At 34.5% G+C, this 24,736-nt stretch overlaps 1 protein-coding gene across 1 annotated transcript in view; it reads left to right on the top strand.

Moving 5' to 3' along the window:
• Window positions 1-24,736, top strand: part of LOC129233750 (poly(U)-binding-splicing factor PUF60-like) — a 62,964-nt gene that overhangs the window by 34,171 nt on the left and 4,057 nt on the right. Inside the window, exons 9-12 of the mRNA XM_054867729.1 lie at window positions 11,247-11,375; window positions 20,675-20,861; window positions 22,722-23,101; window positions 24,238-24,427. Coding sequence (XP_054723704.1) covers window positions 11,247-11,375; window positions 20,675-20,861; window positions 22,722-23,101; window positions 24,238-24,427 — 886 coding nt within the window. The remainder of the gene's footprint in view (window positions 1-11,246; window positions 11,376-20,674; window positions 20,862-22,721; window positions 23,102-24,237; window positions 24,428-24,736) is intronic.

Raw genomic sequence — 24,736 nt, 5'->3', positions numbered from 1 at the left:
TAATTTACAAAAATAATCTTCCTTTCCTTTTGTTACAAATCCGGGAGGCTGGCTCATATATATCAAGTCATCAATTGGTGCGTATAAGTAAGCGCTCTTTACATCGCACTGTATATTTAACCAATTTGCACATGTAATTAACAGAGAAAAGAAAAATCTAATCATTCCAAAATTACATACTGGGCTGTATGTCTCATCAAAATTTTGGTTTTTGATCTGATGCATGCCGTTTGCTACCAATCTGGCCTTATAAGATTTAACTACCCCTTTCTCATCTTTCTTTAAAGTGTAAACCCAGCGAGACCCTACTGGAACAACATTTTCCGGTAATTTTGCCAAATTCCAGACTTTTCGGCTATGCATAATTTCTAGCTCAGTCTCCATTGCTTTTTGCCATTCAGCACTTTCTTTTACCTTTAATGATTGTTTGTAAGTCCTAGGGATTCGAATTTCATTTTCTAGTCATAAATTCTTATTGTTTTTCTTTGAGCTTACAGACACATTATTTACTTGCCCCTCTGTTAGATCTTTCCCTTTAAAACTAAACTTATCTGGATCGTATTTTATATCTTTTAATTTACAATACTTTTCAATGTCATGTTTAGATCTTAACCTTTTCTTTTCGCCTTTCTCATAATAATATACATCATTTCATGTGCTATCCGGTCTTTTCACTACTTTTCTCACCCAAACTGCATCGCGTAGGTGTAAACCACTTTCGCTGTCAGAATCCTCAGATTGAGAACTCGTTTCACTTTCCCCGCTAGCAATCGAGCTTTCAGAATCGGTCGAATCTGAACCCTGCTGTTCATTTGCCGTTTCATTCTCGCTCAAGGTTGCAGGCGGAAGTGCCATGGGCCATGATAGAACTCGATTCTCCTCCTCATTTGACTCATTTCGAAAGTCAGTTTGGAAAAAATAGTTTTCTTTGAACGATACATTTATTGATTCTATGATTTTGTTGCTGTCGGGCAGATAAATTCTATACCCTTTTCTATTAAACGCGTAACCTATGAGAACACCCTTTTGTGCTTTTAAATCCAATTTCTTTCTTAATTGTTTGGGCACTCCAACAAACAATATTGTTCCGAAAGCGCGGAGATGCCTTATAGAGGGTTTTCTCCCCCCATAAAGTTCAAATGGGGTTTTAGTCTGATTGGCATGGCAAACCCTATTCCAGGTGTACGTAAAATATTTCATTGCCTCTGGCCAAAAATTCTGAGGTAAACCGCTCTCCTTTAAAATCACCCGCGTACTATCTGCAATTGTTCTGTTAAAGTTTTCTGCCGTCCCATTCTGTTCAGGAGAATAGAAATTGGTTAATTCATGATGTATACCTTTCTCCTTAAAAAAATCATCTAACTCATGGTTTACGAACTCAGTTCCGTTGTCTGTCCTTGCAGCCTTGACTTTCTTTCCCAAAAAATTTTCCGCTTTTATGATATGATTCATCAAAATTTCGGGTACTTGGCTTTTAAACTTTATAGGGTATAGAGAACTTCTTTTTGAAAAATCATCTATAACAGATAAATAATAACGTTCTCCATTTCTACCCTCAACATTGCAAGGCCCCCAAACATCACAAAAAAACAAGTTCAACGGACTGTCTGACTTTGTATCCCCAATAGGTTTAAAACTCACTCTTCTGAATTTTCCTAATTTACAAGTGTCACAATTAATTTTAACATTTTTAAATTCTGGTAAACCATTAACAGCTTGTGAACTCCCTGTCTTTTGGATACATTCTGTATTTATATGTCCGAAACGTTTATGCCAAGTTTCAATATTTATATGATTGGACTCTAAAAAAGTATTTTCATTATCAGTATTACAAACAGGCAATTGGTTTGATTTTACAGAATCAACAATATATACACCATTTTCTAAGTTTGCTTTAAAAATCAATTTACAAGTTTTATCTAGTACTTTCACGGAGCCACCACCCCCTTCAAATTTAGCACCTCCCAAATCAAATTTGGGTCCGGACAATATATTTCTCCTTAACCTCGGTGAATACATGACATTTTCTAAAACAACAGGTCTATTTCCGAAACGAACTTTAATTTCCCCGCTGCCTTCAATGGGAAAAGTCTGTTTCTTGACTGCTACTGCCATTTGAACATCCGTTAAGGGAGAAAATGTCCTAAACCAGTTCCGGTTATGGGTATAATGATGACTGGCCGCCGTGTCAAGAATCCATGTTGATTCCTTTACCCCTACTTCATTTAAATTTGCCTCTGATAAGAAAAAGGATCTATACTCACATCTGTCAGTTGATGGAGATGCCGCCTGGCCGTTGTATTTCTATATCTGGCTCCTCTCCGTCGACGATTCCTTCCCCGTTGGTTCGATCTTCCCCTAGAATTTCCATGTCCTGTGGTGCTTCCTCTCTCGTTGACTGGACTTGGGGACTGGTTCGTCGTGGGATTTTGTTGTCTCAGCTCTGGGCAATCCTTCCTGAGATGTCCAATGCGGTCACATCTGTAACATCTTTGCCGATTTTGAACTGTCATCACCTCAAGCCGCTCCTTAGTTTTCGTCTTCAAAACCATGCGGTTCTCTTCAATCACAAGATCCACTACCAGTTTTTCGAACTTGAAATCCTGGTCACTCCTTGTAAGCATTGCTTGGACTAGATGATCATATTCTTTAGGCAAGTTCTGTAAAAGCTGGAAGCAGATACAGTCCTCAGGATATTCGGGATATGTCACCTTAATTCGATCAAACAATCGTTGTAAACGGGCCGCAAAAAGGGAAATATTTTCATTTCTTTCAGGTTTTGAATTTTGCAGTTCCATGAACAGCTGCATCCGGGCGCATTTGTTATCCGGGTAGAAGAACAATTTCAACTTTTTCCATGATTCTCGGGGATCTTCACAATTTTCGATAATCTTCCTAAGTCGTTGCTCAATATTTAAGAAAATCATAGAAACTGCTGCTCTCCTCCGAACATGGTAATCTTTAATATCCGCTTTTGTGATTCCTTCCTCTTTGTTCTCGATCGGTTCTTCTTCTTCACCAATAACAATTTTCCAGCAGTTCCTGTCCATTAGCAGGAACTTGAGGTTTGTCGCCCATTCGACATAATTCGAATCATTCAATTCTTCAATTTTAACTGTTTGGGTGGACATAGTTCTTTACTGGACAAAAATTTCGTATCGTTTTCAATTCAGAAATTCTTTCATCTCTTCGCTTCGATGAGATCGCTCAAAAAATTAATTTCCAAATTTCTAATCGATATTTTATCCAACAACATTTCTTCTTCAAATTCACTTTCTTCAGGCTGATGGAATGTGAATAGGGAAGGGCAATCTGGGCCCATAACCCTCTTGTTGACCTAACAAATTTTGTCTAACTCCCGCACGGAAGGTAAACACTAAGTTTAGCAGATGCCTTCTGTTTCACATTTCTGTAGCTATCAAGTGAATGAAATGTCAGAATTCAAGTTGTATGGCTAAATCATTTTATTTATAATTATCCTATAATTAACAATTGTAAAAACAAAACTATAACATGATTAAAGTGTATAAACAAATATGAGGAATTTCAACTCTCAAAAACATCCTTCATGTTCCAAAAGAACATCTTCCAAAAACACATTTGACACCCTAATTTGACTTATCCTAAAAAATGTTTCAAAAATTTTAAGTCCCTAACTCTCATGGCGAAACTCTAAAAGCCATCCCCTTAGTGCAGGACGTCGCCACAACAGCGAACGATCCTCTCAAAAATACGACTATCGTCAGTCGAAAATGAGAAACGCGAGCAGAAGAAGTGATTTCCTTCTCATTTCCCCCTGCTTATATAATACGGCGCACTCTATGCACGTCACGCCGGATATGCCTACGTAAGAGCTCAGTCTGGATGCTTCCAGAACATTCGATTTGCCGCGGAGCTATCGGGAGATTACATCATCTCCGCTCATGCTCTGACGTCACATCCTTCTTCCTGACGAAACACATCGTTCGAAGTCGTTCTGATGTTTACAGGTTGATTCTCCCGTACGAGAAATGAAACAAGCGTCCTTTAAGGGACAAGATTAACTGCCTTTTCATTATTAAAGAAATACAAGTGAGTAAAAACATTTACACTTAGTTTTCACTTAGCTTTCAAATCGAATTGTTGAGAATATTTCTCAAATAGACATTTTTGGCTATCAAATTCTACTGCAGGGGCAGGGCGCGTTTCTTCGGGTCTAAAGAGGGCAGGGCGCATCAGCTCTTTAAAGAAAAGGGGCAGGGCGCCGCGCCCTTTGAAAAACGCATAACGGGAACGCTATACATTGACATATTTAAGACTTCCACTGCACTGAATTTTTACAATTATTAGGAGGCTCTACCCCCTGCTTGCTGCCGCTCACCAATCCCCGAAGATTGCATTGCAATCTTATTTGTTTCCCGAAGGTTTAAAGTGCCTGTTAAGAAGAATGGATCACAATACACATTACGATTAGAACAAAATAAAAATCATGCTCCCCTTCCCATAAGAAATCGTGTTTTGGTAAAACACTCATTAAACATAAAAAAAATCTAAAATCCCACACCAACCCAAGGACAAAAATAAACTTTAAAAATGTGTATAACAAAATTGTTTTTAAAAAAATGCTTCAAATAGCACCCCTCAGGGTCCAAAATAACTTGAACGAAATTTCACAGCTTAAGGGCCTCCTGAACATAGCAAAACGGCCATTTTGTATGTTTGAAAAGTTGCTTTCAAATTCGTGGTCACTAGTAATATAGAAGAAATTGCCTGAATTTCTTTTTCAGAAAGTTGGGGAATTTCACTTTCGAAAGTGAGTGGGAGCAATGTATTTTTCCAGGGATGATATTTTTCCGGCTTTTGCCAGAATTCCGGCTTTTTCTGCTGGCTTTTGAACCCTTTCCTCATTTTTTGCGACTTTCAGGCCTAATGGCACTCTTATTTTACTCAAAAATAGTCCAATTTTTCTTCATTTTCGGGCCCCGTTTTCTTATTCTTTCTATTCCCCCTCCCCCCTCGACTCTTCATCCTCCACGAGGCCAAAAGCGTATGTGTGGGAAGCATGCCAACGACGTCAAACATGTGCTGCACTGAAACTTGCATGCCTCGTTTGAATTTCAATCTTTTTGCATCCTACAAATATTTCAATCATTTTTTATGTAGGACTGTTTTTTACTATTTGCTACGTTACATCTGCCTTTTTTATTCTTTTTTTTTTAATTTCTTTAATTTAAGAAAAATGGAAAAGTCAATCAAATAATGTGGTTTGACATTAATGAGTGATGCAGCCAAGATTGACCTCTAGTTCCCTCAACCCTTTATTCAAGGACTCAGTGGTTAGAAATTGTTGCCTCTGTATCAAAATTTAGATTTATTTAGAAATAAACACTCTTGCGAGAAATGGTGCAATGTAGCAAATTTGTACAAAATATACAATTTTGGATATCATCCCTTTTCAGGATGATATTATGAAATTTTTTCGGATTTATTCTTTTTTGCTCTCTGACCACCCTCAACCTTGATTTTTCATATACCATATCCAGGGTTCGTACGCCCTTGAAAAACCTTGAAAAGTGCTTGAAAAAAAAAGTTCATTTTCAAGTGCTTGAAAACCTTGAAAAAGTTTTAAAACCTTGAAAAAGTTTCTTAGTGCTTAAATTCTCTCAAAAATCAACGAATTGTGCTTAGAAGTTTTAAAAAAGTATTTCACCAATGCACTTTTCTGAACATGTGTTCAGTATGCAACATCGCGAAAAATTGCTTCCGTGTTTGGGATTTCAATCCTTTTGCATCTTGTAAATATTTTGATGTTTTTTACAACCGAAAGATATTTTGACATATGGTACCTTAGATTAGTTTATTTTTTGTTTAATTTCATTAATTAACAAAGAAATTAATTTGGAAACCATGACAACATTGACCTTACTCGGGTTTCGCGGAAAATTGCTCTTGTGTTTCAAATTTCAATCTTTTTGCATCCTGCAAATATTTAAATATTTTGGCTAATCAAATGTTAGTTTCGCATTTGCTACCTTAGATTAGTATATTTTTTGTTTAATTTTAATAAAAAAACAAATAAATTTATTTCATGGGAAACATGCCACGTCGAACGAACTCAGACTTTGCGAAAAATTGCTTCTCGTGTTTGAAATTTCAATCTTTTTGCATCTTGCAAATATTTAAATATATTCACTAATCGGATGTTATTTTCATATTTGCTACCGTAGATTAGCATATTTTATGTTTAATTTCAGTAAAATATAAGTTTATTTTATGGGAAACATGACAACATTAAACTTCGCGAAAATTTGCTTCCCTTGTTTGAGATTTCAATCCTTTTGCATTTTGTAAATATTTTTATATTTTTGGCAATTAGTAGTTATTTTGACACTGCTACATCAGATTAGCTTATTTTATTTTTTATTTTAATAACTAAAGAGTTAAAGAATTTATTACCTTGGTCTTGTTTAATTATTTGCTAATTTATTTTTGCAATTTTGAATGATTATCTTTACCTAATTTTTGGTCATAGCAGATTTTTTTAAAAAAATTTAAATTTCAGCAGTTGAGCACCTAACAAATTAATTTAAAGTTTGTATTTTAAATATAAAGTTGATTTATATAATTTTATTTATAAGTACATCATTTTTTTATGTCTGCTAAAATAAATAAGGTGTATAACAGGGGTGGTTGTGTTATGATTATTCACTTGAAATCCAGTAGTGTTCGTTTTTATGCTTTTACCTCCCTATATCTCCAATTTTCCCTTTTTCCTCAAATGTTCAAAATTACTATTTTATTAAGGTTGTGGGTACTTGGAGCTTACCGAAAGAGGCTTTAATCAGCAAAGGGGAACATAGCTTAAGGAGGGTCATTCATCTTCATTTGGATCTAATAAATTGACCGGTACAAGCCTAGCTAGGCCCAGTGCCTGTTGCTGGTTATCAACAGGCACTGGGCATGGTATTTCTATGCAAAATATTTTGACTTAATAAACTATTTTATGAATTGTATGCATGGCAAAAGTTGTTGTTGTACATATGTATATTCAAGTAATAGGGGTCTTAGTTTTAAAAATTATTTCTCCCCCCCCCCCTCGCCCCATTTTGCTCTTTGAAACTTTCAGGTAATTTTTTATGAACTCACAAATCACCTGAATATTATTGCCTTTCTAAATTTACATTCTAATTTCAACAATAACCCATTTTTTCCCAAAATAAAACTACTTTTGTCATAATATATGTCAACTTCTTGTGAATCTTCAATTTCGAAATATGGCTCTATAAATCTGAACTTGCACATTTATTGTCTATTGCAAGTTAATCAATGAAAGCTGAATAGGCTCAAGTTTGCATTCACAGTATTTATCACTGCTTAAGCTGCTTTTGTATATTTTGAGGTGTAGAGACTGGACTGTGGACTTTCATAAACTTTTTTTACTTCCTAATTTTTAAATTTACTCGAGGACAGTTGAAATGCCTTATTGTCTGAACAGCTAATAAATACATACGAATAATTGATTTGCATACTTATAAATGATTTGCAAACCTAATATTTTTAGAACTTAATAGTGAAAACTGAAATAACTTTCTGGGTAGTGTTTTTGTCCTAACCGCCCTTATATTGTAATAAACCACTGTATAGATATTGGAAATAAATGTTGAAACCCGGGGGGGGGGGGAGTGACTTCAAAAACTCCTCTCTGGCAATGCCATTGAACTTGGGTATTTTAGTTTCTTCCCTTAAAAGTTAAAAGCACTTATGAAAGGTTTTTTTTTTTAGTATTAATTTGCTAATTCTAGAACATATACAAACCTCTGACTGCTGCAACCTTTGAAAAACCTCAAAATTAAACCTTTTGGTATCTGCTTCTCTTTATGACCAAACTTTTCAAACATTTTCAGAAAAACTTTCAACGCAGTAGATCTTTCATCAAAGCGTCTCTCGTTGTAGAAAAAGCAATTTTGCTTTCCTATACTTGTTTGTATTATTGCCTTATTTCTATGTGTTTGTAGTAAATCAAATCTGCATACAATATTTTTAGTACAAATTTATGATATTGCCTTGAAAACAAAATTTTTTACCTTGAAAAGTGCTTGAATTTTTTTCTGCCTAAAGGGTATGAACCCTGATATCAAATGATAAGAAATTGCAGCTAAAGAAGTGGTTATTGTAGATTTCACGCAAGCCTTGATATTTTTACATGCTTTTGATCAAACTTCATTTTTATTTCTAGATGTTTTGTTATTGTTTAAATGTTTCATTACCGTAATTTCAGGTAGATAAGCCACGGCTTATGCATGTCTTAAAGTTGAAATTTAACATCTGCGACATATCTGAAGAAATCTCCCCCCCCCCCCCAATCCTTTTTTAGTGTTTCTCATGTTGGCTGAATCGAGTTGCAATGTTAAAATTCATTTAATAAACGCTAGTAGAGCTATCAAATTGCACCATGAAACAGGTTCTCATTAAATTTATTTTCTCACTCCCTTAAACCTGCATTATTTTGCACCGATTTTGCCTCTGTTCGCTATTGTTGTTCTTTTCATTAGTGCCAGGTTTGTGATGGTACCATACGTTTCACAAGGCTGAAAAATGGGGGAATTGCTAGCTTGTCTGATAGTCCCTATAGTCTGAGTAATGTTTTAAAATGTCTTGTTGATAATTTTTTTAAAAAAATCAATTAATAAAAGTTAAACAATTTTTTGATGAACTGCTAAGTATAACACAATGGTTTGAAAACTTCTCACCCAACCAAATGTAGATGTCATCTGGCAACACTAGTTTTTTATGTAACCGTAGCAATTTCCAATCTTTTTTTCAACACAAAGTTTACTCCATTTCTATCTATCAATAAGTGTTATCGCTTATTACAGTTTTGTTCTTACTATTATAATTGATCGCATCCATGCATATATATAGGGTTTGTCCGGAAAGTAATAGGACTGGGTCGATTAAGAAAAATTTATTGATCCAATTGTTACAATTCTTTAAAAACTTTCAAAACAGGTTCCTTCTGCGTCGATGCAGCGCTGCCAGCTCAATTTCCAAGCATTAAAGGCGTCACGGTAGGCATTCTCCAGAATAGCCTTAAGAGCCACGGTGCATGCTGCTTGGATCCCCTCTTTCGTCTCAAAATGCTTGCCTTTCATCGGCCTTTTCAGGCGAGAAAATAAAAAGTCCGCGGGGGGGGGGCACATTTGGGCTGTACGGCGTCTGCGGAAGCCTTGGGAAGCCGGCCTTGGTCAGGTAGCAGCTTGGTCTTCGCGCACACCTTGCGCATGTTCAAATGCACCGTCACAATGTTATTAACCCCAGATTTTGGTAAATTGAACACTTGGGCAATTAAACGAAGACTTAGTCAACGATCTGAACGAACGCTGCATTTTCGGCTTGCACCACTCACAGAAACACGTCACACGAAAATGCCTGTCCTGACTCTCCAGGTGCTCAGAGACAACCGACTACCCCGGTCGTTCCTTAGCTAGGAACGTGTTGACCTAACAAATTGTGTCTAACTCCCGTAAGGAAGGTAAACACCATAAGTTTAGCAGATGCCTTTCTATTTCACATTTCTGTAGCTATCAAGTGAATGAAATGTCAGAACTCAAATTGAAAGGCTAAATCATTTTATTTATAAATCTAATAATTAACAACTGTAAATAAAATCCAACTTCAGTAAATGGTATAAACAAGTATGTGGGATTTCAACAATACTCAAATCAATCTTCATGTTCCAAAAGAACATCTTTCCAAAAAAATATTTGACACCTTAACAAGAATTATTCTAAAATGTTTCAAAAAATTTTAAGTCCCTAACTCTCATGGCGAAATCCTAACAGCCATCTCCTCAGTGCAGGATGTCGCTTCAACAGCGAACGATCCTCTTAAAAATATGACCATCGTCAGTCAAATGAGAAACGCGAGCAGAAGAGTGATTTCCTTCTGATTCCATCTGCTTATATCCTACCCCCCCCACACACGGCACGTCATTCCGGATATGCTTATGTAAGAGCCAATCTGGATCTTTCCAGAGCATTCGTTTTGCCGCGGAGTCATCGGGAGATTACATCACGTATCCGCTCATGCTCTGACGTCACATCCTTCTTCTTGACGAAACACGTCGTTCGAAGTCGTTCCGATGTTTACACGTTGATTTTCCGATACGTGATTTGAAACAAGCGTCCTTTAAGGGAAAAGATTAACTGCTTTTTCATTATTAAAGAAATACAAGTGAGTAAAAACATTTACACTTAGTTTACACTTAGCTTTTAAAATGAATTGGTGAGAATCTTTCTCAAACAGACATTTTGTGGCTATCAGAACGCCCTCTACCGAATCCAGTCGGCGCATACACACTCTGAAGTACAGTCTCGGCTGAGGAAAACCGGTCCCATTACTTTTTGGACAAACCCTGTATATATAGAGGGGGTGGGGCGCCGTGTGTTGATACTCTTCTGCTGCGTATACGATGGGGCGACTTAACCGATGAACTAATTAGTAAATTTTTGCACATGCGGCGTATAGATAGGGCGGCTTACCTACCCGAAATTACGGTATGTAAGTGTGTGAGCATAAAGTACCATGCAATTTTTTTTTTTTTTTTTGCTTTAATAAATTTTTTTATTTGCCGTTTTTATACTTTTGATAAAAGCAATTTCTTTACATTGGATATGAGAATCGAATTTTTCTGATTTTTGATGTTTATTATGCTTTTTTAGGAGGCAAATAAATGCAATTTCTTCTTATTCCTATAAAAATCACGAAGTTAAAATTTGCAAGCGAAATTCTGCGTCCTTTAATAGAGTCAAAAAGTTAAAGCCTAAATCGCTGGTTGTTTTTTGCTTCAATTACGTCGATTGTAATGAATAATATGTTTATTGTAGAGCTCTAAAATGCAATTCTAAAATAATTTACTTAAATAATTATTTTAAGTGTGTTGATTATCAGAAAGTTAAGTATGGAATCACTGGCTGAAATTAATTTTTCTTTCAACTATTTTAAATGTTTTAATACATGAGTAATATCTGTAGCTCGCAGGGTTTGTAATTGTTTTTTTGTTTAATATCTGACTTTTTTTTTAAATTTTATTTAAATGTTTTTTTTTATTTGTTAAATTTTTTAAAATTTATAGATATTAATTACTTAACATTTATAAACATAATATATTTTATACAGTAGATTAAAGAGCAGGTTAGTAGCTAAACAAAATGCTTTGTATCTCTTATTATTTTAGTATCTCAGTTTTACCAATGCTTCTTTTTCAGGCAATTACACCTCCAAATGCACTCCAAGCACCGACAACGGCAAGTACGATGCCTACAGCAGCTGCCGTCGCTGCTGCTGCTGCCACAGCAAAAATTCAAGCTATGGATGCTGTTGCTAGCAATGCTATTGTAAGTATAATTAATACAGTCAAAATTGTTTATAATGAGCATTTGAAGGGAACAAACTATTTCCTTATCATAACTGAGTGCTCATTAAAACAGGTTTGCTAAAATATGAGAGAATTTCATAAATGTTTTTTTTTTTAAATACTGTACAGGTTCAAAGAAGTTTATAGATTTGAACTGTCATTCTTATCTTTCAGTATTTTATTCGCTGCAATATGATCGGTAGTAGTGCTCTCTCTAAAAATTTTTTTTTTTTAAGAAGGCAATTGTCACTTTTTGGCAGGATTTTTGATTCATTACTAACTAATATTATCATTCAAATATTCACTTGCCTCTAATTTTAATTTCAATCTTGTAGTCCAATGTTCAGGAGGCTATATTAAATTTGAACTATTCATCCATTTCCTTGTTTAGACCACTATACTGTTTACTTTATAAGTGAATACCTAAATGTTTCTATAATGCACATTTATTACACAAGACAACAGTTACACATCTACCCTCACCACATGTAATTCCATTCTCCCGTTAGTGACAACACACATCGTTTTTAGGAACATCTGTTGCTCTCAATGCAGTTATCTCTTTGGGTTTTTCATTTCCAACAACCAAGTATAAATCCTGATGATACATTAAGTACAAAAATCTTAAGAATTACGAAGAACGCAATTAAAACAGCCTTGCTGGTGGAAAAATAGGGTGTTTAATTTTGACTTTCATTTTAAAATGAGAAACCTGTTAAAATTTTCTCATTTTTATTGTTTTTACTTTCTTCTATATCTAATATATAGAAGAAAGTATTGGATTCGTGCAAATTTTCGAATTTTGACGGATTCGAACGTTTTGAGGTGTGCTGAGTCCATTTCGACTATTTTTGGAAAATGTCTGTCTGTGTGTATGTGTGTGTGTGTATGTGTGTCACGTCTGTGTGTGACCAGTTTTTTGTGGCCGCTCTACAGCAAAAACTACCGCATGAAATCTAACGAAATTTGGTACACATATGTGCCCCTATGTGAACTTGTGCCCATTAGTTTTTGGCGCGAATACCTCCAAGGGGGGTGGAGCAATGGGACGTTTTTTGAGTTATGCGTGCTTGCTATTCCTCAGGAAGTAACTGGCGGAATCAAACAAAATTTGGTCCATATGTTGCCATTAACAGGAACAGGTGCTGATTCAATTTTGGTGTCAATAACTCAAACGGGGGTTGAGCTATAGAACGTTTTTTTATCGTCAATTGTGACTGCTGTATCTCAAGAAATAATGAACGGAATGAAAGAAAAATTTATCGGCAAGAAGCCCTTAGTGGGTATAAGAGCTGATTTTATTTTGGTGTCAACAGCTAAAAAGGGGGTAGCACAATCGCCTGTTCTTTTTTTCCATTGTGAGTGCCCTATCTCAAGAAGTAATGCTACATTCTGGTTGAAATTTGGAATATATGTGAATCCATATGTAAACAGGCTTTGGTTCAATTTTGACGCCAATCGCTCCAAGAGGTGTTGATTTTTTTTTTTTTTTTGCGAATGAAAATAGTTTTATTAATGCAACAATAAGAAAGATAAATCGTAAAGATTGTCGTCTGCGTATTTCTCGTGATTTTAATTGTATGGAAATGATCAGAAATATTATCTCAATGATTTAAAATTTTTAACTGTTGTTATCTGATGTTTGTTAACAAATAAAATATTTGTAATTTTTTCAAGCAAGGCTTTTAAAATAACTTTCAATTTTTGCTCTTTGCTTTGCTTTTGCAATAATTCAGACATTGGGATAGTCGTCAAGTTTTTGCATGTGTAATTTTGTTTTTGTTGGGAATATTGCTTCCTCATCAAGCATGGGAAGGGATCAGAAAAAAAAAATATATATATATATAGAAGAAAGTTTCGTGATGACCACAACATACTAGTTGGAAAATGTCTGTCTGTGTGTGTGTGTGTATGTGTGTCACGTCTGTGTGTGACCAGTTTTTTGTAGCCGCTCTACAGCAAAAACTACCGCATGAAATCGAACGAAACTTGGTACACATGTGTGCCGCTATGTGAACTTGTGCCCATTGGTTTTTGGCGCAAATTCCTCCAAGGGGGGTGGAGCAATGGGACGTTTTTTGAGTTGCGCGTGCTTGCTATTCCTCAGGAAGTAACTGGTAGAATCAAACAAAATTTGGTCCATATGTTGCCATTAACAGGAACAGGTGCTAATTCAATTTTGGTGTCAATAACTCAAACGGAGGTTGAGCTATAGAACGTTTTTGTCGTCAATTGTGACTGCTGTATCTCAAGAAATAATGAACGGAGTGAAAGAAAAATTTATCGGCAAGTAGCCCTTAGTGGGTATAAGAGCTGATTTTATTTTAGTGTCCACAGCTAAAAAGGGGGTAGCGCAATCACCCGTTCTTTTTTTTCCATTGTGAGTGCCCTATCTCAAGAAGTAATGCTACGTTCTGGTTGAAATTTGGAATATATGAATCCATATGTAAACAGGCTTCGGTTCAATTTTGACGCCAATCGCTCTAAGAGGTGTTGATTTTTTTTTTCTTTTTTTTTTTGCGAATAAAAATAGCTTTATTAATGCAACAATCAGAAAGATAATAGATAAATCGTAATAGATTGTCGTCTGCGTATTTCTCCTGATTTTAATTGTACGGAAATATTATCTCAATGATTTAAAAATTTTAACTGTTGCCATCTTATGTTTGTTAACAAATAAAATATTTAATTAATTCAAGCAAGGCTTTTAAAACAACTTTCAATTTTCGCTCTTTGCTTTGTTATTGCAATAATTCAGACATTGGGATGGTCGTCAAGTTTTTGCATGTGTAATTTTGTTTTTGTTGGGAATATTGCTTCCTCATCAAGCATGGGGAGGGATCAGAAAAAAAATATATAGAAGAAAGTTTCTTGATGGCCACAACATACTAGTTTATTGTTTAATGTTTGTTTGTGCAGCCTAGAGACAATGGCTAAAAATATTATTTTGTATTTTTAATTAAAATTTTTATCACTGTTGTATATAATCTGATTAGGAGCTAAAATTTCCGTTTTTAACTTTAAGATTATACTTAGCTGATGTGGATTTTGAACAGCGGGTGTCCTTATTCAAATGGGGAATGTTGTCCTTTTTCAAAGGAGGATTTTTCAGTGCTGTTTTTCTTTTTTTTTTAATCCTGATGTTTTTAAAAATATACTGTTGATGTTATTTTAACATTTTTCTTTTACTGTTTTTGAGTGTTGGAACTGTTTTCTCTAACCAGATGATAGTTTTTTAAAGCAAAGATTGATGTGAAGAAAAGTTCTTTTTTGATTGATAAAGAAGAATATTTTTATTTTCCGAAGGAGAGTTTTGGAGACTGTTTACATTCTAGTTGAATTTTGTAAGTCTGTTGCCTCTATTCTGACTAAAGCTCTTAACAGAACTGTTGATTTTATTTATGAAACGTTGCCCTCAATATAATTGTTTTTTAGGGATTGTTTGTTCTCATAAAAATGAAGTTTTTATTTCTGTCTAAGATTGGTTTAGGAATGAGAATTTTTGGGAGTTCTCCTCATTGGTAACGGGTTTTCGATGAAAATTCATAGATTCTGTTAATGATATTTCTGGACTGTTGTCTTTGTTTTAATGTCAGAATTAAGGCTATATTTCTCCTTATTTATTCACCCAGTGGCAGAAACGGCGCGACACGGCGAGGATGTCGCGGACAACGGAACCCTATCGCGGACAGCTCTGACCGCGCTAAAAACAATAATAATTGTCCGCAAAAAAGAAGAAAAATGTCCGCAGTGAGGAAAAAAATAAATAAATAAAGCTGTCTGCAACTGTTGGACATAATGAACTGCTGAAGCAGGGAGAGAATGATCACACACGTGATTATTCTTGTTCGCGCACTTATAAACCAAAACAAAACGATCTTTTTCAAATTGTTTACTGAAAAAAGCAAATCTGAAATCAAAATAACGCATATTTCTGTGTACAAAAAAAATAGTGACTAACATAGTGAATAATTTTGCTTGTTTGTTTTTATCATATTGTTAGCAGTGTTGTTATAAAGTTCTCTAAAAACGCAGTGTAATCTTCCCGCTAATGACTTTAAAAAAAAGGAAAATTATCATCGCTAATGACTTTAAAAAAAAGAAAACTATCATCGCATTGAAAATGTGATCGCTTTAAATACGGTTACCAGCTTTAAAAGTATCGCCATTTAGTGTCTGGTGTTAAACCTTTACGCACCTTTTTTTTTTTTTCAAGGCTCCGAATTTTCGGTGAATATGTCAGTGATACAGGGTCCATTATGAAAGTAATGAGCATAATGTTATTGTGGCACGACGATAGATGGCAGCACGGTAAAACCGGCTGGGAACTGTGGTGCGGGATATGCCCTTTCAATGCATCCAGTCGTCATTGCTTTCGAGCAGTGTGAGTGGAGATAAGTGCCTACGCTTGAAGTATATTTTCAACTTTTGTAACATAACGCAATGGAGCGTTCGCTTGAACAATGATACGCCATAAAGTTTTGCGTGAGGTTTGGAAAAAATGCAACCGAAACATTCCAGATGCTGCAAGAAGCCTTCAAGGACGATTGCATTTCAAGATCAGTCTGGGAAGTGGCACAAGGCATTCAAATAGAGCCAGGAGGAGATCGCCGATGAACCCCGTTATGGATGTCCCCCCCCCCCCCCGTGATCCCTCACCACCTTACAGTCCCTACTTAGCTTCATGTGACTTTTTGTTTCCGTGAGAGAGAGAAGAAAGGAAAACATTGGGGAACCTTGGGAAACATCCAACACCATGTTACAACGTTCCTGAGAGGCATTCCCTTGGAAGAGTTTCAGGGTGCCTTTCAGGCGTAGCAAACACGTCTCCGCAAGTGTATTGATGCAGGAGGAATGTATTTTGAAGAATATTGAACATTTGTACAAATTACAATCAATAAATACATTTTGCCAGTACATGCTCATTACTTTCATAATGGACCCTGTATTAATAAAATTCAATATGCACCCCTGTTAAATGGTAATTCTAAAATTATTTTATTTTAATAAACTTTTTTATTTACTTTTTTTATACCTTTATTGCTTCCATTTTGAAAAATGCAATCTGATTGCATCCGATATGAGAATCGAAATGTCACTCTTTTTTTTCAACCTAACTTTGCTTCATATGGAGGCAAATAAATGAAAAGTCCATTAAAACCATCGTTTCAAGATTTTAAAACAAAATTCTGTTTTTGTTTGAGTCAAAAATTTAAATGCTGAATAGATGGTTTAATTTTAGTTTTTCTGCAACTGTGTCTATAGATATTAAATGAACTGTTTATCATAGGCTTCTAAAATGCAATTCTAAAACAATTTTTAAGAAATTAATTCTTTTATGAGCCATTTTTTTTTACTTTCAAAAAAATGAATTGATTTTTCACAAATAAAATGGACCCTGTGAAAAATCCTGGACAGAGCCCTGTTCAACAGCCGACGCAAGTTTGCAAATGTCAGGTGCCCACCAAGGACAGAGGGGTGAGGGGTCATCAGATTGCACCATTGAAACTTTTAGGAGGTAATTTGAGAAAGATTTTGGTCTCAGTTTTTTGGGATGGGGGGAGGTCTCTTTCTTGAGAGGGGGGTGCTTCAAAGAATTTAGGGAAGTGAACCATCGTCTTTGGGGGGCGGGGGGTCCTGCCTTATTTCAAAAATAATTATTTAAAAAGAGACTTGTTTATTTATTTTTTTTTAAATTTAAACCACCACGCCCGAAATGTTGCAGGCAGATTATGAAGTTCTAAAAGCTTGTCGCAGACAGGGGGTCATTCAGTGGGGTGGGTTTATTCAGGTGAAAATTTTATTCATGCGTCACGCAACCTTAGTTTTATTCTCCGTCAAGGAATGGTAACAATTTTTTTTTTTTTTTCATTTCCCGGCCGCCGAGCATTTTCAAGCGATCGATCGCGATCTCGTTCTTCCCGTGAAGATTTCGTTGACTCATGTGTTCTTTCTAAGGTGAAAAGAACTTCGTGTCTTGGGTGGGGATGGAAAAAGGCCCAAGAATGACATAGAAAGCGTCAGCCTTTATGCATTTCGAAATCCGATTGCATCTGCTTCCATTACACTCGCGCATTTTCGCCTACTATGCCATCCTATCACTTAAACCTTTATAACTTTTTGTGGACTATTATTTTCCAAACTTCTTGTATGTACAGTGAAACTTCGGTAAGTTGAACTTTGATGAGTCAAAAACTTCGATTAGCGGAAGTTAATATTTATTTCTGTCTAACTGAATGGAGAACTAATGTTATTTATTTTTGATAAGACAAATTTCATTGAGTCGAAATATTCGATGAGTCGAATTTTATTTCTTCTGTCGTCAAAGTTTCCTCGTTAACGGAATTCTACAAGTTGAAATCTTTTTTTTTTCTTCTTCCGAAAAAGTGATCAAAAAGAAAGAAATCCGCGCCACTGCGTTGCATCAAAAGGCATCTAAATAAAGTGGATCAAATAAATCTCTGAATTCGATTATTAGCAAATAATTTGACTTTTTTTTTCGAACAATTGTTTGCTTCATTTCCTTCCATAGAAAAGAAAAATCTGCTCATGGAGAGGGTTGCGTATATTTGGGATTATGGAATAATTCCACTTTTAGTGAAAACGGAAAAGGGACTATTTTTGGAATTTTGCGGTATTCTACAAAGCAGCTGGTCTTTCCGAGATTGACTTTTTTCTTTGGTTCTTATAATAAGCTAATGTTTGTTGTGCCGTTTCATTGATTCCTGAATGTTTGGAATTGAACTTTAAAATAGACTAATGGAATAATTAAAATTTTAAACTACCAAAAAAAGTTGAATTTATTGGATTGTGGCTTAGCGAAGAAGAGGGAAATTTCAAAGTTTGATGTGTCTCTAAGTTTTCAACAATTTTAAAAAATTTAAAAAAAGTTTTGATTGGCGGTGCTCTCTCTTTGATGCTTTTAAAAGTATCCAAGAACTATTTAACAGAAGAAAAAATTCCTGCTAAAAGCAATGTTTGATAACGGAATTTATTATTTTTTTAATGCTTTTTTCCTTGGAAAGTAAAAAGTTATAAATTAAAGTAAATAAAGTTATAAATTTTTTTTTCCAATCTATTCAAACGCATCATATTATACATTCATAACATCTTTATTATACATTGACTAAGTCAAACGTATATTGTCGCCGCAGAACAACAGTAAAACCTCTGATCCCAAAAAAAAAAACAGTAAAATATCATACTGGTGCTTTGAGGCAACGATATATTATCTTTGATACATTATCATTTCACTTTTTTGCTCGTATTATAAATTTAATGGTCGTCAGTGGTGGTGTTTTATATTGTTCTACAGTTTTGTTTTCGAATTCAATAAGACAAATTTTCGATAACTTGAATTTTTTTCTCATTCCCTGCAACTTCGACTTATCGAAGTTTCACTGTGTTTTATTTTTTGCTGAAAACTTGTACACTCATTGTTTTGCCATTCCCATTTCACAATCGCGCAAACACCCCCTCACCTCCTTTCTGCTCGGACCTTCCCATCAGGATTCTTCTTGAGGCACACTTTCTTCCTTGAGTAGAAAGAAGTAAGGAATTTTTTGCTGTTGGTGAAGAGTGAAATAGGATTGGAGGGGGAAATGCTGGAGTGATGGTGGGTGCAATCGTTAGATGTAGCTTTTGAAATCCGATTGCATCCGCTTCTGTAACACTCTCATTTTCATCTGCTATGCCATTCTACTGCTTAGACATTAATACCTTTTTGTAGACTAATATTTTCAACCCTTCTTATACTTTATTTTATTTTTTTATGCAGACTGCCACGCCCATTTAAAAATGTTTATCCTGTTCCGTCGGAGTTAATTTAAGCCAACATCATTCTTCAAATCTAATTTTAATGCTTATCAGGCTTACCAAAGATATAGCTCTTGAAGATCTTAATAAATTCAAATTTATTTGAATTATACTGTGCTATTTTATTATGACAGACATGTAAATATAGGAAATTAAAGATGTTTATTTTTTCAAATCATGACATAGTATTTAAAACTTTTTTATCTATTTAAAAATAATCATTTTTATGCTAGTGCTTAAAATGACCATCAAAGCTCAAAAAGTTTTAGATGGGATTTAGTTTTTTTATGATTTTTATAGAACATACCCAGCTGCTCCACAAAATTTCAAAATGCTCCTCTAATTATTTCTCCAAGATTAACCACACTAATAATGTCATTTTGTAATTATGGTGTCCAATGATTCAGCTTGTATTAAGTGTTTAATTATATGAAATTTTTATAGCATTAGATGTCACATTATAAAGTTTTAATTTCACCTGATTTGTGGGCTATGGGAAATTGAAAGTGGTAAATGGAATTGATATTATCTGTTACAATCTTAAATAAATGCAAGCTTATTTTATTTATTCATTTGTTAGCATTTCTACTAGTAAAAAAAACACACACACATTTATCTATTAATATTTAAAAGACAGTATAGTATCAACATAATTTCGCATATAATGTAATATATATATTCAAATTTTAAGTCTCACAATTTTACCTCTTTTTTGACTTTGGGCTGTTTTTATCCCTGATTTTAAAGGCAGCGATGATTTTGTTTAGAACTGTTATTCTCATTATTTTAGGAACTGACATTCTTATTCAACAGGCCATTTTTAGGGACTAATATCCTTATTGTTATGAGGTTTTTGGAAATTGTTGTCATTTATGCAAAAAGAAATTTTACTCTACATTTCTCCTCATTTATTCACTCCTGAGTGTTGAACATGTGTCACTTTACTATGTTCGAGGAAGTCCGTGCAGCGCCGGATAGCAAAACTAGTTCTTAAATAAAACTCAAAACAAAAAACTTGTATGGTCTGAAATTTATCAATCATTAACAAAAAAGCGTGAACTTACACTAAACACATCAAAGCAATGAAAAGTGAGAAAATCCTTGCAGGTAATCAGTTTTCCCTATTGCCCCTCTTTTTTAGAGTGAACATTTCCGGTGTGCTATTGGTTCAATGTGTCCACATGATTCCATGAGAAAAAAAAGCATATCTCCTTAAAAGACATAAGAAAATTTAATTGCCCTTGCAACTTTTTTTTTTGGCACAATGAAGAAGTGACACTGCATATAGATTCTAAGTAGCCTTTCTAACCCACCTAGTGCAAAATACGTACGCATTGCACGTAATTGTAGTCAAGTGTTGTAGCATTTTAATGTGAAATGGGATGCGTTTTAATCAAAAACAAACAAAATATTTGACATTTCTGTTAAACTTTTACTAACAGTTTTATTTGTTGAAATTTTCAGGCCCTTGGTCTAGGTGCTTCTTCAACCGTCTCACCAGTTGTCACTACTGCTCCCTCAGAAGCTGCTTTAAGTCCTGTTATACCTCCTCCTGGGCTTGCTATACCTTCAATTGGCACTCCTGGACTTGTTGCACCAACAATTTTGCCTACACCTGTTTTAGCTGCCAATGCACCTGGAATTATAACAGGTTATTATTATTTTTTTAAACTACATTTTTTCCGCTACAGGAAACTAAAAGGTTCTCTTATTGTCTTATTTTCATTTAGCTTTTATATTCTTCATGGTTTAATTGTGTACTTCAGTTGTAATCTAATCATCTACCCTATGCTGTAGTTCAGTGGTGCCCAACCTATGGCCCACCGGCCACACTTGGACCAGTTTTGTTCACCGGTACTAATATAAAACAGGTTGTGGAATGTTGCAAAACTGTTCTTGACGGCCCTACCAAGTCTCGGTAAAATCTCTACTCTTCAAAACCTCTGAACTTCCATATTCTTTGCTACTGTGGTTTCCCAGATACAATCGATTAGTCCCAATGTTACAAATTTGGAGCCAATTGTTTTGAAAATGGGTTTTTGAAAAGAGATACTACAAATTTTGTACAAGTTATGATGAAAGTAATTCTTAGTTATTATATTTTCTTCCCTTTTCCATGTTTTCTCATGCAATGTAGGAAAATAAATTGACGTAATTAAGTTTTATATGGGTTCTGGCCCTTAAGATTCATCTCAATCTGAAGTGCAGCTTGCTGTAGAAAAAGATTAGGCACCACTGCTGTAGTTGTAAAAAAATATTTAAAATATTTGGGGAAACTCATCTTGAGTTTTCTGGGGAGGGGGGAGCTAGGTGGTCTTTGAAATTTTGCTTAAAAGAACATCAAAGCTATGTAAAAAACAACAGCTAAATAAATCCAGTTTTGCTCAACACTGTTGAGATTCAAATTACTCTTTTGATTTCAACTCATCAAATTATCCAAAAATGCCCCAATTTGTCAGATCTTGACTTTTGATAAAAATAAGTTTTGTTTTTCTACTTTATGTTAATTGTCTCCCCCCTCCCCTTAGGTTTTTTGTTTGTACATTTCTTCTTTTTCTTTGCTTTCTTTTTTGTTTTGTGATCAACTAATTCCAATATCAGTAAATGTATTGCTGATTTATTCAAAGTTTCATTTATTGAACAATTTGCATTGTTTATAGGATTTCTTGGAAATTTATTAACAGGTTTTTCTGATGGAATTATGTAATAAATTTTGGCTCTGGGTGTCATTTTGTCTTGTTTGTTTTGTTAATTTCCATTTTTTGCTATTCATACTATCTTCTGTTCCACAGTGTTGCTTTCCTCCCATGACTTTTCATCCAAAAGCTCACTCTTTGCATTGAAAAAGGTGTTCCTTGTAACACTGAAAAATGTGTTTACAGTAATTTTCAATTTTTGTGCATTGAAACATTGGTAATTCATTCATTTAATAAAGCTTTTTATTTATTATTTATTTATTTATTTTTTAATCTTTAAAAAAAAAAGCCATTCTCCATTCCATTCTCTAGACTGCATCTGGAAGGAAAATTAACCAAGGGCATGGAATAAAGTGAATAAATTTCAGTTAAATAGATAATTTTCCGTTTTTTTTTTTTTTTTTTTAATAACCTTTTTAACCAATTTTCAAGCTTTGAAGTATGCACCCAGACCTAAATAGCTGCTGCCATGGCTCTGCTCTACCCAGGATTAATTTCAACACTGTGTAGTTTCACTTAACACCCCACTTAATATGTAAATATTCTCTCTCTCAAAGCTTGTCTGATGTTTTTAAAACAATCTTGCTCCACTTGTACTATGTAAAAAACTTTATTTGCGGAAATTTATTTAATACTTTTAGGTTTTAATGATGATATCGGGGAGGATTCCCACCCTTTTAGAAAATTTTGTCATAAATGATCAAAACTGTAGTTTTTGCAGAATATCTTTTGTATAAAATTTGCTGTAAATGATTCCCTGATTTGATAATGGTTCCTGTCATTAAATGTTCTGATTTTATGGACTTAATTTTTAGGTGTTACTCCTGTACGGCCTCCATTAGTTATTCCTCCACCGGGCATTGTCACATTACCCATTCTGCCTCCATCCATTACTGCTGTTGCAACTGCTGTGAAAACTGAGCTGTCTAGCTCTCCAATTATTGCAATTCCACCCCCAACTATTGCTGAAGTGATACCTCCTCCTGTGACATTACCTGTCGCTGCAGCTGTCCCACCAGTTATTCCAGTCACAGAATCTGGTGCCAATGAAGCCCAAAAGCAAAAGTTAGAAGAATTAGAAAAAAAACTTGCGGAAGAACAAGAACCACAAACGCTGCAGCAGCAGGAAAATATGATGATTAAAGGAACGAATGCCAGGCATATTTTGATGCAAAAGCTAATGAGGCGAACAGAGGTAATTTCATGTTCAAATGTTAAATGTATTCATTGTCTTCACACTTCTACCTTTGATTGTTGAATATTTGTTTCTGAGAAAGTATTTGCTACTGTGTTTAACATTTTACCATACCCAAAACTTGCATATTGCACGCATAAAACTTTACATTTACATTAAGAAATTATAATGTTCGTATCATCACAAGTTTTTTGCTTAACTATTGCATAATACTCTCTTCTCCCCTTTTTTGTGGTGCATAGAACAAGATTTAATCTGCAAATTAGCAATTAGTTTCAAGTTGTAACTGTTTGAGAGAACGTTTTGCTGACAGTTTCAAGAGAGAAAATAAAGTAATGAGGCATTTTTTATTACATACATACAGTGGAACCCCGATTCTGACATTCTGTTGGACTGATGAAAAAAATTCACCATCCGGGAAAATCAGGCGGAAGTATAAATCTAAGCATATTGTTAAAAAATTGACACTTACTCAGTGAACTAGTGAGAGAAATAAGGATTATTTAAATGTTTGATAACTAATTTTGTTTCTTAGTTTTTAATCATAAATAAAAATAGTTTTAGAGTTTTAATGCTTTCACTTGAGATGCTTTTTCTTTCATGTAAAGAATGCAGTGATGAGAAAAATGGCTATGGTGCTGAAATAAACTCTTACAAAGACCATTTTGAAATCAGTTCTACAGTAAAAGCATGGTCAGATTATGCAGGAGATGTTAATATCAAATAAAATCTAAAAACTATAAGAAGCCAAATTTATTTTTTTCAAAAAAAAAAAGAAAAGAAATTAAAATACGAGAAACTTGCCGTAGAAAGTAATTAAAGGCTTATAATTTGAAGATAAAACGGTTTTTATATGCTGCAAAGAAACAAGCCGATGGTTGAAAGAAACCCTTACGGCTTATGTAAAGGAACAATAAGATGGGGGGGGGGGGATTCCTTAGCGCCTTTTGGTTTACTCTCAGGTTTAAAAAAAAAGGATCCTACACAATAATTCTATGATGCAGGTACATTTTGGGGAAATTTTGGGCAAAAATGTTTTGCTTTGAAAAAATTTCTTCGCCCCTGTGTTGTATGCATTTATTTTTACAAATGTAAAGCACAGAATTTTACTACATATTAATACTGTTTAATTTCAGTCGACTGTGATTGTTTTGAGAAATATGGTTGGCGTTGAAGATTTAGATGATGATTTAGAATCTGAAGTTACTGATGAGTGTGGTAGATATGGCATAGTCAACAGAGTCATTATATATCAAGAGAGACAGTCAGAAGACGATGATGCTGAGATCATAGTTAAAATATTTGTTGAATTCAGTGCCCCGTTTGGTAAGTTCCTTTTTTCTATTTCCTTTTATACTGTTATTATTACTGTCACCTCTTTTATGCCTCTCTTCAATCTTTATATATAAAAATGAATGTTTGTCTGTATGTCATCCATGAACTCAAAAACTACCTGGCAGATTTGGCTGAAACTTTCACCCTTTGTTCTTTTTTTTTTTTTTTTTTTTTGGTACTGGAAAGGTTTATAGACCAGTTCGAAAAAAATCCGATCGATAGTTCCTTTTTTATTCCATTTTAAGTCACAATCCATTGGATAAATACGAATAAAATTATCGGCTGCAGAAATTAATTCGC

Source organism: Uloborus diversus, unplaced genomic scaffold, assembly GCF_026930045.1.
Source record: "Uloborus diversus isolate 005 unplaced genomic scaffold, Udiv.v.3.1 scaffold_689, whole genome shotgun sequence".
In the NCBI taxonomy this organism is placed as follows: Eukaryota; Metazoa; Arthropoda; class Arachnida; order Araneae; family Uloboridae; genus Uloborus; species Uloborus diversus.
The sequence above is the reverse complement of the archived record's forward strand: the minus strand, read 5'-3'. Positions and strand labels throughout refer to the sequence as shown.